Genomic DNA, 12,565 nt, shown 5'->3' with positions numbered 1-12,565 from the left:
CACACCCATGGGGAGCAGTGCAGAGAAGCCTTACACAGATGTCACAAAGCCAAAGTATCTCCTGGGAGAAGGATCTTTTGCCATAACAAAAAACCTTCCTCTTCTGTCTCAGCCATGATGGTGGGGAATTGAGATGATGAACCAATTATTAGTTGTTTGCCTGTTGCAACTCACTGGATTTCTGTGACTTGTTTTCAGTCACCTAATGCTAGGCTGGCTCGGCTGGTGTGGCTGCAGGCACAATGGCACCTGTCCCTCTCAGTGCTCTCATCCCAGAGCCATTGCAGCAGTTGTTCCCGTGGACACTGAGTGATCTTCGCCTTCCTCAGCGGGTGCTGACGCCTTGGCCTGCAGCTCCTGCTTGTCCCAGGCACCCATCCCTCGTCTCTTCTGCGGAGGGGATGGACTTGCGCTTCCACGTTGCCTAGTTAATTTTAGGATGGAGCATGTGGGCTGGATTAAACTGATTTATGGGACATGGAACACTGCTCCTTTCTGTTAGGATTGCCAGCAGGGCGATGAGGTTTTTCACATACACCAGGATAGCTTTCTCCTCCATGCCTTCATCCAGTGGAAATCCATTGTACTTAATCTTTTATATCCTAAAGTGATGTGAAAGTTGGACTGTGTTGACTGTTACCTCAATGTGCTGTACCGTAAAAGCACCCAGTATGACAAAATACAGCTTGTTTGCACTGGTTCTGAGCTATGCAGGACATTTTACCCCGTTCTTTTGTTATTCCAAGCGAGGGAGGTTTGCATAAGGACAAGAATGGAAGAGGAAACGGGGAGTGGTGGACGGCCCCAGTGCCTGCCAGCCCTTGCACAAGGCAGCACGGACCCTGTGGACTTGACAAGCCCTTACAGAAGAGCCGGGCCCTTGTTCTCCCACTGCGGTGTCTCCAAGCACTGGCGGGGGACTTCGGAGGGTTTACGGGCTTTTTTCGAGTGGTGGCAGCAGCCACTGCGTGCAGCGCCTCTGAGGGTGCAGGGCTGGCCCGTCCGGCGGCCTCGGCGAGGGCCGGGCGTTGGTTTTCGCTGCTTTTAAACAGCCCCGGCGGCCAGGCCGCGCGGCCCCGTTCGCGCATGCGCGGCCGCCTCCGCCCGTGTGACCCGCCTGGCGGCGCCGCGCCTGCGCACTGCGGCGCCGTGACGTCCCGCCCGCGCGCCGGCGGGCGGGGGGCGGCGGGAGCGGGCGGGGGCGGGACGGGACCGGACGGCGCGGGGAGCGCGGAGCCCCGGCCCGGTCCGGTCCGGTGTCCGGAATGCGCCGCAGCGCCCGGGAACATGGGCCGGCAGAGCCCGCCGCGCAACGGCGTTGGCGCCCACGGTACGGGCTGGGCCGGGCCCGGCGGGCGGGGGGCAGTGGTTCGGCTGAGGTGGCGGGGGCTGGAGCGCCCCCTGCGGGCGCGGCGGCGCCCCCTGGCGGCGGGGCGGGGCCGGTGCTCGCTCGGAGCCGCCCCGGCGGGAGCGGGCGGGGGCTCCGGGGGTCCCGGGGATCCGGGGACCGAGCGAAGGGGCCGGCCCACCCCGCGTGTGTGCGGCCGCCGCGGGCTCGGGCGGACAGGCGGCAGCCGCGTGCGGTTGATGCTGCCTGACCCGAGCCGGGCCCGAGGGCGGTCCCCGGCAGTCAGCGAGGGCTTTGCGGCCGCGCCGGGCTGGCCCGACCTGGCGAGGCCGTGTGTCGGTGCCCGGAGCCTGCAGCGGTGCAGAAGCACCGACGGACTCATCTGGGTTTTAGACCGCCCTCACCTTGCGTTTGTGTCTCTTCTTCCTTGGGTGAACCTGCGAGTTAACCTTGTGGTTGCATAAAACATTTTTTGAAATGCACTGGTTTTGATAATACTCGCAGCTGTTATCCCCCGTGTGTTCGAAAAGTGCAAATATTGCGGTCTTTTTTAGTAAGTTTGAGAGGAGGAGCCCGCAAGATGTGCTGCTTCCTTCCCACTACTCCTTAAGTTCTTTGTGTGTGAACAGTTCTTTCTCCCGTAGGCTTTGTCTCCTCCCCGAGGCATCGGTATGTGACACCCGGAGCGTGCGTGTGGCAGGGGATCAGGAACAGCGGGGGGTAGGGAACTGGCTGGGAACAGGGAACCGGCTGAGCAGAGCTGGCTTCTGTTGTGCAAATAACTCTGCTTGCACAAGGGGCCGGAAAGGAAGTAAACTGTAGTCACTGTGTGAGCGAGAGGAGATTTAATGTTACCAAGATCTTGGAATTCGGAGGGAGGTGGAGCTCTGTCGTAGGCTGTTACAGCTTGTTTTGATCAACAAGTGTTTTAAAAGGGTCTTTGAGAAGGAACAGCATCCACTGCTCGACCTACTTAGCGTCCATGTGTGTGACAGCCTGCCGACCTGCCGGCTCCCTTCAGCCCTCGCTGAGAGCTGCACTTCCAGCCAGGAGCTCGCAGGAACGGGGCAGTGGCTGAGGTGCCACGTGGGCAGAGGAAGGAACGAGCTCCCCTATCTCTGCCGGGAGGGCGCGGCCTTGGGAAACAGCTGTTTCTCCATCGAAATCCTGTTAATTCCTCCCACCCCAAATCCTATTTGGACATGTCCCTTATAGAATGAGTCCTGTTTGATCCCAAGAGTTGTTGCATCTATGGGAAAAGCCTTTAGGGAAAGGCAGTGTTTGTGGCCTCATCCTGCACTCCAGTCCTGCAGCTGCCAAGCAAAGCCTCCTTACTGGGAATTCCTCCAGTGTGGGATATCGAGTGGCTCTCGGCTGCTTCTCTCTTTCCTCACATGAGGCAGTGGTGACAAATTCCACCATGTGGTGTGAAGTAGTGTCCCTTCTCCGCTCCCTGGGAAGCACTCTGGTGTCCCGTAAGTGTGTCTAACCCGAGCACTGTGCTTTGTGTGTTACCCCCTTCCCTCCCTGCCCCAAGTTCCTGTGCTCCTCAAAACAGTGGGAATTATTTCCTTCTGGCTGAGCTGTGTGTGTACTCATGGCTGGCAGGTTTGTGTTTGTTATAGGACAAGTCAATGTGCTTATGATTCTTTAACTCTGGTATAATTATGTCCTTTCTTGTGTCTGTTGCTGTCCGTGGAAATACTCAGGCTTCTTCCTAGGACGGCTGCACCTGGGAGTCGGTAGGAACACAGTTTTGGGAACACTTTCCTAACCTTTCTTTGAACACTTTCCTAAGTCCTGGTCTTAGGAAACACTTGACATCTGAGCTGGCAGCTGCATCAGAGGGCAAAGAGTTTCAGGATGGCTTTGCAGGGCTGTCTTGATCCTGTATGGAGCCATTGGGAAGGACAGGAGCCAAGGGCTCCGTCTGGGCCCTGCTGGTGGCTCTGGTGTCAGGAGGAGCAGTGTTTGCCTCCTACAGTGGGACCCCCAGGGTAGGGAAGTAGTGAAAATGCCCTTTGAGGTGCTCCCAATGCTGAGCCTGCAGAAATGGGGACACTCAGCTGGAGGGGTCCCCACCAGAGTCATCCCTGTCGTGACAGTGTGATGACTGTCCTGTGTCATCTCCTTGTGTCATCACTGTGAGTGGCTATTGCTAGCCCCCACTGTGTGCTGGCACTGCCTGTCAGCTCACATCTCTGTGACCTTTTGCAGACTTTGATGCTAAGAAGAAAAGAAAAGTGGCAGAGATTTACCAGGCTCTGAACAGTGACCCCATCGACGTGCCAAAGCTGAGGCGGATGGCGATCAGCGAGGGCGGGCTGCTCACGGATGAGATCCGGTGCAAAGTGTGGCCAAAGCTGCTCAGTGTTAATACAGATGACCTGCCCCCTCTTCCAGGTATGGAACAGCCTGGACTCAGCTGCTTGGAAGGAACAGCTCAGTGACCTTTGTCCCTAGAGGAGGGATGTGCTTTCTGACCTGCCTTTTACCTGTGTATGTTGCATTTCCCAGTAAGCTCATGTACAAAGGGGACTCACTGCAGCACCAATACCGTGCTGTATGCAAACAATACATCACTTCTAAAAACATTTGTTGTTTTCTTTAGTGATAGTCATGGAATCAGTTCATTGTGGATGCAGTCAATGTAGCCCTGAGCATTAGCTGACATATGTAAGTTCACCTGCAGTAGAAAGAATCAGACTTGATTTGTTTTGCTCCCATGAAGAGGTGGCTGTGCTGAGCCCTGGTGTGGCCAAAATTCTACCGATGTCTCTTCCAGGCAGCAGTTTGTTGTGTGAAGCACATGTGGCTTTTTGGTCAGAACAGGCACAGGGACAACAACCTTCCTGGTCAAGTATCCACATGGTTTTTAAACCTTAGCAATGCAGGCAATGCAGGAGCTCTGGGTCCTGTAGCTTTAGAGCCACCCAGGACAGATTTTGTTGTTGTTCCTGATTCTGTGGTTGTTTGGAAACATGCATCCCCCCACCTCAGTCAGGAGCCGAGTGGCATTAGGATGATGTGAGGTGACCAGAGCTGCTGGAAGACAATGTTTAACTTTACATGATCCCATAGAAGGAATTTGCTAGCTCACTGAACTTTTCTGTTTTAACTGTCTTAGCTAACCCTGAGTGAGATTTTCCTCTAAATTGTTTCTATTTTATAAATGATTCTTTGTGGCCTTCATAGCATTCCTCCAGTGCTGCTGCTGAGTACACTTTGAATTGCACAGCAAAACTGTGTAGCAGAAATGTTTCTAGGAGTGCTGGGAGTGCTGCTGTCAGTTTAAGCATTTTAACATGTGTTGTCTAAAGAAATAATTGTCTCATTTGCTGTTAGTGTCAGAGTGTGTGGCAGTGAAAGTGCAGGGACAGGGCTGAGGTGTGACATGAAAAAGGGGCTATACAGTGGAGCTGGGGGGTGTGTGCAGCTTCATGTCCACATTCAGCAGGGATCTTCCCAGCTCCTCACCCCACTCTCTTCCCAGTACCATTGCACTGCTTCATGTTAATCCTGTTCCTTATTTTCTCAGCAGGGAAGGAGCTGCGAGAGGGCAATAAGGATTACCAGCAGGTGTTACTGGATGTGCGGCGATCCCTGCGCCGCTTCCCACCAGGTGAGGGGGGTTCTGCTCTTCCCTCTCTGCGGGGCAAGAGCAATGCCGTGGGGCTCCTCCTGGCTCAGACCTCCCTAGGAGGCTGCAGAAGGTGGCATTCCATTATTTCTCCAAGGGCCTGACTTCTAGAAAACCTTTTCCACGTGAGCTCACAGCAGCTGCTTCTTGCGGTGAAGCCCTTCTGCAGCCATCAGTTTCCTTCAGCTGTCTCTGCACAGATGGTTTTGACGTGGCTTTTCTAACGTTCCACTCCCCCTGCCCCACTGTGCCCCTCTGCCAGGAGGCTGCTACTGGCAGACAGTTGCAGCAGAGAGAGGACGGATCCTGCATGGATCTTGTGCACCATGACCTGTTGAGATTAGGACAGATGGAAAGCTTGAAACATGCCATTTGCTTCAGTTTATTTTAGTCCATGGTGTAGCTCAGGGGCAGGGAAGGCAAGTTTGTCTGTGCTTAGAACAACCCCTGGTATAAAACAGTCTCAAAATCAGATTCTTGCACCAAATTTAACAGAGATTAGAACATTTAGAAGCAAAATGGTTTTGCAGTTGTTTAGTTCTGATGGGAGGCTGGTGCCTTGTGTTATTTATAAAATGCTAAATCCAGCAGCTCTCTGTGCTGAGCAGTCGTTATTTCTCGCCAGAATCTGCCTCCCCCTTCTGCCACTTTTATTTTGTATAAACACTTGGTTCACTCTGATTCTTGCAGGCATGGATGCTGTGTGCAGGCCTGATTCCTGGAGGCTCTGCTCCTACTTTTTTTTTTTTGCCCTTGAATGGCAGCCTCCTGCCTATTTTTAGCTGCATTAGTGAAGCAGAGGAAAAGGAGAACTTTGTCATTGCAGGATCTCCACTGGGACTCTCTGGTTGGCCTTTGGATGTTTCATCTGTTGACAAGAGCTGCCAGTAACTGGCTGCAGCTGTGCAGTGCAGGAACAATGTTTTCCCTGTGACATCCTGTCCCTAAACACGTGTTGTTAGCAGGGGACTGATAGAAAGTCGTGCTGGTGGAGGCCTCACAGTCTGATGTAGTTGGCATAGTTTCTGTGAAAGTGGGTCCTGTTGAATTTTTTTCTAGAGCTCCTGGGAAATTAAAAATTACTAAAACTTCCTCATCTGTGCTGGATGTGTAGAACAATCCTCTCTTCACAGCAGCACTGTGCAAACATCTGTAAGCCCTGCTCCTGTCCTCCACAGTGGCTTCCTTGCAGATAAGGGTTCTGCAGATCTAGAGATTAAACCTCTCAGTGAATGGCCAGATTCCCCTGGTCCTGCAGAGTTTTGGGAGACAGCATTAGAGCTTTGGATAGTTTTTTCTGCCAGTTTTACCACCTGCCCCTTATACACCACATCCCTTGGGATCAGGCAGGTTAGTAAAAGCACAGGTGCTCTCCTTGCACACCACAGTCACCCTTGCAGGCACTGGTAGGTGACACAGCTGGGCCACCTCTGCTCTTCCCACAGGGATGCCAGATGACCAGAGGGAAGGATTGCAGGAGGAGCTCATCGATATCATCCTCCACGTCCTCAAGTGCAACCCCCAGCTGCACTACTACCAGGGATACCATGACATCGTGGTCACCTTCCTCCTGGTGGTGGGAGACAAGCTGGCCACAGCACTGGTGGAGAAGCTCTCGATGCATCATCTCAGGTACTCAGTGGGAGGAGAGGAGCCAACTGTGTGTCCTCAGGCTGTGGGGACACCTGTGCAGGTAGAGCTGGCCTGGAAGGGGATCTGGGAAGGCAGAGCCTTGGGTTAAAGCAGCTGCCTGTCATGCCTGTACCCAGAGGGTGATTGAGAGCAGCCTGACCACACAACAGCACATGGCTTTGCAGGGAGCTGTGCCCTGGGGAAGGGATAATTGAAGGCTGTCAGTTAATTTGTAGCATCTCTTGGAGCTGGAAAAGCCAGCGCACATACATTATCCATGGTTGTGTGGCTGTCAGGGCCTCTCCCTCTCTGGACTGGCTCAGCACCTGCCTCCCTCTTGTCCTTGCATAGCCCTGGGCAGTGTGGTCTGTACTACCAGTGTCCTGTACCCCACATGAAGTCTATCCTGTTTTTGCACTGAAATAAGACCAAGCTTCCAGCTGGAGAGTGTGGTTTAGAGGGATTATCTTTCCTCTGTCAGGCAGGAGTCAGATTTTGGGTACTGGAAAGGCTTTACGGTTCTTGTGTGCACTGCAGCAAAATAAGAAGTGTCAGCTGACAGCAACGTGATGGTCTGGGCCTGGGTTCTGTGTGCAGGTCAGCCCTGTGTGTCCCAGACAAGCTGGAAGGAGGCTGCTCCAAAGGGACAGAATGCCTTGGGGCTGGGGTTAAAGCAGCCCTGCCAGCAAAGCTGTTTATTGCATGTACTTCACCTTCTGCTGCCTCCCTAGAGGGAGAGCTCACTGACGTTGTTGCTTGACAAAGATCCTTTTAAATCTTTCCTCAGGGATTTTATGTACCCAACGATGGATAATACCAAGCAGATTTTAAATTACCTGATGCTCATCATAGACCAGGTGAACCCTGAGGTGCACGACTTCATGCAGAGGTATGCAAATGTTCTCTTAGAGCCTCCTGGCTCTCCCCTGCCCATCTCAGGTTACTGTTCACAGGGCCATTTTCACCAGCACATCCCCAGCACCACAGTGGCTTCCCCAGGGAGTCAACAGCTGTCCCACAGCTGATGGTGACACCCCAAAGGCATGTGGCACTCGTTTCTGATCAGGCTCAAACCTGTGCTGCCTGTCTGGAGGGGTTTTACGTGGTGCCATCTTCAGCCCATTTGTCTGCAGTCTGTATTGGTAGGGCTGAGGATTTGGGGACAGTGTTGTACAAATGCTACAACTGCTTCACGTGACCACTTGTATGGCTGGTGGGACCTTGCTGTAGTTTGTTGTTAGTTCTGGGGATAATTCTGAGACAGAGTGAAAATTTAACAGGGTAGAAATCCATTTGGATTTAGGTGAAATGTGCTGCTTTGAACTTGCTAGCATAAGTAAAATAAGCTGTTTAGTCTGGTAGCTGCAGCACTAGTAAAACTGCCCCAGCTGAGGAGAAAGAATGAGAATTTCCAAGCTGAAGAGATGAGAGAGACTCCTTGAACCTTGAAACAGACAGGGCTGAGTGACCCAAGAGTTCTTTCCATACTTTCTGATAAAAAACTAGCTACAAGAGTAACTAGCTGTAAGTGTAACTCGAAATCAGCAGAATTAATATGCATGAACCTATTGTGAAATCTATGCATATGTAAACTAGTGAGGAAGAATAAAAAGGGATCAGGAGTTCTTAGGGGCACACATGTCTTTTGAAGGGGAATGATCCCCACATGCGACCAGCGCTGTAATATACATACCATCCCTACAAATCTTTATAGGAATTGTGGGGTTTTGATTTTTCGTCCGTGTTTCAATTCCCAGATTTTGCATTAGGGACACATAGTTGTGTCTGGGCAGATCAAATCAGAAGCATGAAAGTGAATGGGAAGAGTCAGTTCAGAGCCATTTTTTGGGCAGCTATGTGGTTTTTTTCACAGCCAAAATGTCCTTTGGTCCCAACCCTGATTGCAAACTCCCAGAATTAGTAAGCCCTCAGGGTAGGAAGGAACCTAAACATCTATCTGTGCTGCAGGACTTCAGTTGTCCTCAGGCAAGAAAGCCAGACAGTGCCATGATACATGACACATTCAGGGTCCCCTGAAAGCAGCATTTAGCCAGTGCTGTGGCCCCCTGGATGTGACACAAGTAGTGGCAGCACTTTGCCACAGGGGGTGGCACAGGGGATAAACACTTTTTTGTGTCAGAGGTGCAGTTGCAGCTCTAGGGGGATTTAGTGCTCCACTGACAGCCAGCTCTATTTCCCCAGGCATAGCTGTGCAGCGCAGGGCTGGCTTGAGAGCATTTCACCCGTTTCCAGGCTGACCTCATGGCTCTTTCTCTCTGTAGTGCGGAGGTGGGAACCATTTTTGCTCTCAGCTGGCTGATCACCTGGTTTGGCCACGTTTTATCTGACTTCCGGCACGTTGTGCGATTATATGACTTCTTCCTGGCTTGCCACCCACTGATGCCCATTTATTTTGCAGCTGCGGTAGGTATTGATGGAATGGTCAGGGATTAACTGCGCTGTTTTGAAGTGGTAGGAGTTTGGGGCTGCAGAAGGAGGCTAGCAAACCCAGTGCTGGTGCTGTCCCCAGCTGTACCCTGCTCTGCAGATTCAGTCAGTGATGTCGTTGGTGATGATAAAGGGCAGGTGGGAACTCAGGGCAGCCTGAGGGTGTCCAGATGTGCTGGCTGTACCAGTTCAGTGCTGTGGAGGCAGCATGACACAGTGTTTTTATTTCCTTTCATGTGCTGGTCCTGCTTCTGGTCATATACTGGGATGCCTGGCTGGCTGGGGACAGCCCTGCACTCTGCATCCACCTGCCCATCCTTCGATAGCAGGAGGATGAAGCAAGCAGCAAGTCATGAAGTCAAACCCTGCTGAGGTTCTGCCCCCACCTCTGGCCTGCCAGTAGCAGGTTCTGCTGAGCAGACAGACCTAAGTACCCTAAAAGAGGCTTCCCATGGCCTCAGAGTTTCAGAAGAGGTTTGGCATTTCTCTTTCCAGTGAATGCTTCACTGCAGCGTATTCTCTTGAAGAAGGTCTTTCAGCTGGAAGTAAAGTGGTTTTTTTCTTCTAGCTCTCAAACAAGTGCCAGCATGTGCCAAGGAGTTGTCCCGACTTCCTTGTCTGTCCTCCTCTCACTCCTCTGCAGATTGTGTGGCACCGGAAGCAGGAAGTTCTGGACTGCGAGTGTGACATGGCCTCTGTCCACCACCTCCTGTCCCAGATCCCACAGGACCTTCCTTATGAGTCTCTGATCAGCAAAGCTGGGGACATTTTTGTCCAGTTCCCGCCTTCCAAACTCACCAAGGAGGCAGCTCAGGCAGCTCAGGCGGAACGGTGAGTGCTGAGCAGCCCATGTGTTCCCTGCATCCCCTTGCCAGGTCTTGCCTCCCTGAGGAGATCTTCCTGATCAGAGGCTGGTCCCAGGGGTGAGCTGGGGACGCTCCTTGACCTGTTCCTTCTCTTGCAGAACTGCAGCTTCCACTTTTAAGGACTTTGAGTTGGCATCAGTGCAGCAGAGACCAGACACTGTGTTGAGGCAACGCTTCAGAGAGCGGCTCCGAGGGGAGGAGCGGCTCCGAGGGGAGGAGCGGACAAAATCCATCTTGACAAAGCCCCGGACCAACCGCTTTGTCAAGCTGGCAGTGATGGGGCTGACGGTGGCACTGGGAGCAGCTGCCCTGGCTATGGTAAAGAGTGCACTGGAGTGGGCACCCAAGTTTCAGCTGCAGATTTTCCCCTGAAGCTGGAGGAAGGGCCTTTGCTGTCACTGTGTCCATCCCCAGCAGGAAGGGCTGATGTCTGATGGAGGACGTGTCCAGAAACAACCTGTCTGAAGATTATTTTTTATTCTTACTGCGTCCAGTAACGCTTTTGGCCTTTGTGACAGACACTGAGGGAACCAGCCCAGCAGGACGGTTCCCCACACCATGCTCACCTTGTTTCCCTCTCCCTGTGCAAGGGTGAGCAGACAGGCACTCCTGCTATCTCCTGAGGAACCAGAGGGACGTACAAATTTGGCTGTTGAGACTGTGCTCAGGTGACTATACAGAAGGAGAGCTCTGTGTGGGCTGTGCCCAAAGGATCCTGTGTTCTCCATTGGGGAAAATTAATGGGAGTGAGAACAGATCTTCGCCTGGAGGAGAGTGTCCAACAGGGTTTGTTCTGGGTGCTTGCGTGTGTGAGGGTGGAGGGCGTTGCACTCCTGAGGAACAGGGCAGCCCTTTGGCTCTTCATTGCTCCAGTGTGCCCCACAATCTGCCTTCAGCTTTGCTGGTGCTCCAGCTCTTCCCCGCGGACACCCTCTGAGCAGAGCCCTTGTCCTGTGGACACCCTCTGAGCAGAGCCAAACCTTTCCCACATCCCAGCCAGCACAATGCTGTGAGCTTCTCTTCAGTGTGTAAAACCCCCTGGCTCTTTTTGCTTCCACATCTTTGCAGCCTGATATGTTTGTGGAGGCCAGGAGCAGACCTTAGCTCCCCTCAGCTCTCAGGCACTGCCACTGCTGTGCTGGCAGTACTGTGACCATATCTGGGGTCAGTGAAGTGAGCACAAGTGCGGTCACCCTGCCAAAGGTGTTTACTGTGATGTGCCAGGTTATGCTACCACAAGTCTTAGTGGCACTGTAAACACCCATTGCAGACTTCTTTAGTAGCTCTGGAAGTGGACATTAACATGCCCACGTGGAGAAAGGCTTTTTCCACCTCACGAAACACTTTGCACAGGGTAGAAGTTGTTGCACTAGGAAATGTGACAAAAACCTCCCCCATAAGCTGATCAGGCTTCAGCATCACCTCTGGAAATAACACAAGGGGTTTCCCAAAAAGGCCACCCTGACCCCTGCATAGCTCCCATCACCCCACCAGTTCCATTGGCAGTCCCAGCGCTCCCCGCCCTCCAAGCTAAGCAGCAAATCCTTATAGACAACTCAGTGTCCCACTGAGACAGAGCCAATAGACACTCTATGCCTCTACCTCTCCCCCAAGCTGCTAAATCTCCCTCAAGTGTCCTTACCTGTCCCTCATGGTTCCCTCCCACTGCCCATCATTGCTCTGTTGTGCCCAAAGCCATCTGTGCCATGCCCAGGGTCTGCACACCTGAAAAGGAGGTGTTGGTGGAAGGCATTTTGGGATAGAGAAGAAAACTCATGCCCTGCAAAGCTCATCACCCCCTACTCCTACCTGTCTTGGTCCATAACCACCCCGGGTGCGTTCTGGTTTGCCCCATGGGCCCTTGCTCATGGAAGGGTTGTGCCTTTCTGGCCAGAGGGCAGGTGGACAGTTTTCATTTCTGACTTGTGTTCCCATGAAGCTCTGAGCAGGAGTTCCCTTTGCCTCTGCAGGTGAAATGTGGAGTGTGTGAAACCACCCTTGTCCAGGCAGGCAGCAAGACCTATTCCCTCCTCTCCTCAATGGTGCTGGTGGCCTTGGAGAGACCTGGGGCTGCTCAGGGGGCTCCTCCCAGTGTGGCTTTCAGAGCCCATTCCTGGCCCCTTGGCACCTCCAGAGCAGCAGAGCAGGACTGGGGGCTGGGTCACTTAGCACTTTAGAAACCATTGGTGCAGGAGAGTGTGGTGACCTGGGAATGTTGCTGGAGGGCCCAGGACGGCTCTGTACACCACGCTGGAGGAGGGGATGGCTGGAGCCCCCCAGGAGGAGCCCCTGCAGCCCCTCCATTCCCTGGCCATGATGCACTTTAGTTCTTGCGTTGTCCCCGGGGGGTGGGGGGAGAAGGGCCTGGGAGGAGACCAGGGTGCTTCAGTTACTCTGTACAAAGACTTATACACCCCCTGTAAATGCAGATTTCTACAAGCCCTAAAACTGTAAAATAAAACAGTTACTAAACACACTTCCTACCCTCCGCAGACCAGGGCTTCCAGATCTGCTCTTGTAGCACCCTGGGGCCCAGAACTGGCACCTTCCCTGCGGTGGCCAGGCCAGCTCAGTGTGGCCTCACACCCAGCAGCCCCGTGGGAAGAGGAGCAGGAGCAGAGCCAAAGGCTG

At 53.2% G+C, this 12,565-nt stretch overlaps 1 protein-coding gene across 2 annotated transcripts; it reads left to right on the top strand.

The window, feature by feature from the left end:
- Positions 1 to 1,067: 1,067 nt before the first annotated feature.
- TBC1D20 (TBC1 domain family member 20) lies at positions 1,068 to 12,410 on the top strand. 2 transcript variants are annotated; one of them, XM_068207731.1, is made up of 8 exons: positions 1,068 to 1,330; positions 3,566 to 3,751; positions 4,887 to 4,970; positions 6,434 to 6,620; positions 7,408 to 7,509; positions 8,903 to 9,044; positions 9,712 to 9,899; positions 10,033 to 12,410. In XM_068207731.1, the coding sequence occupies exons 1-8, from the start codon at positions 1,087 to 1,089 to the stop codon at positions 10,304 to 10,306; spliced, it is 1,407 nt and encodes a 468-aa protein (XP_068063832.1). In that variant the 5' UTR covers positions 1,068 to 1,086; the 3' UTR covers positions 10,307 to 12,410. The 2 variants fall into 2 exon arrangements, with proteins under 2 accessions (XP_068063832.1, XP_068063833.1); XM_068207732.1 differs by lacking the exon at positions 1,068 to 1,330 and adding an exon at positions 2,480 to 2,823.
- Positions 12,411 to 12,565: the final 155 nt, after the last annotated feature.

This window comes from Anomalospiza imberbis, chromosome 17 (genome assembly GCF_031753505.1).
Source record: "Anomalospiza imberbis isolate Cuckoo-Finch-1a 21T00152 chromosome 17, ASM3175350v1, whole genome shotgun sequence".
Classification (NCBI taxonomy): domain Eukaryota; kingdom Metazoa; phylum Chordata; class Aves; order Passeriformes; family Viduidae; genus Anomalospiza; species Anomalospiza imberbis.
The sequence above is the reverse complement of the archived record's forward strand: the minus strand, read 5'-3'. Positions and strand labels throughout refer to the sequence as shown.

Bases quoted from the DNA above. Each gene is read 5' to 3' on its own strand.
- TBC1D20 (XM_068207731.1), top strand. From the start codon at position 1,087: ATGCGCGGCCGCCTCCGCCCGTGTGACCCGCCTGGCGGCGCCGCGCCT. The intron at 3,752-4,886 runs GTATGGAACAGC...TTATTTTCTCAG, and splicing joins TGACCTGCCCCCTCTTCCAG to CAGGGAAGGAGCTGCGAGAG. The intron at 9,045-9,711 runs GTAGGTATTGAT...ACTCCTCTGCAG, and splicing joins CCATTTATTTTGCAGCTGCG to ATTGTGTGGCACCGGAAGCA.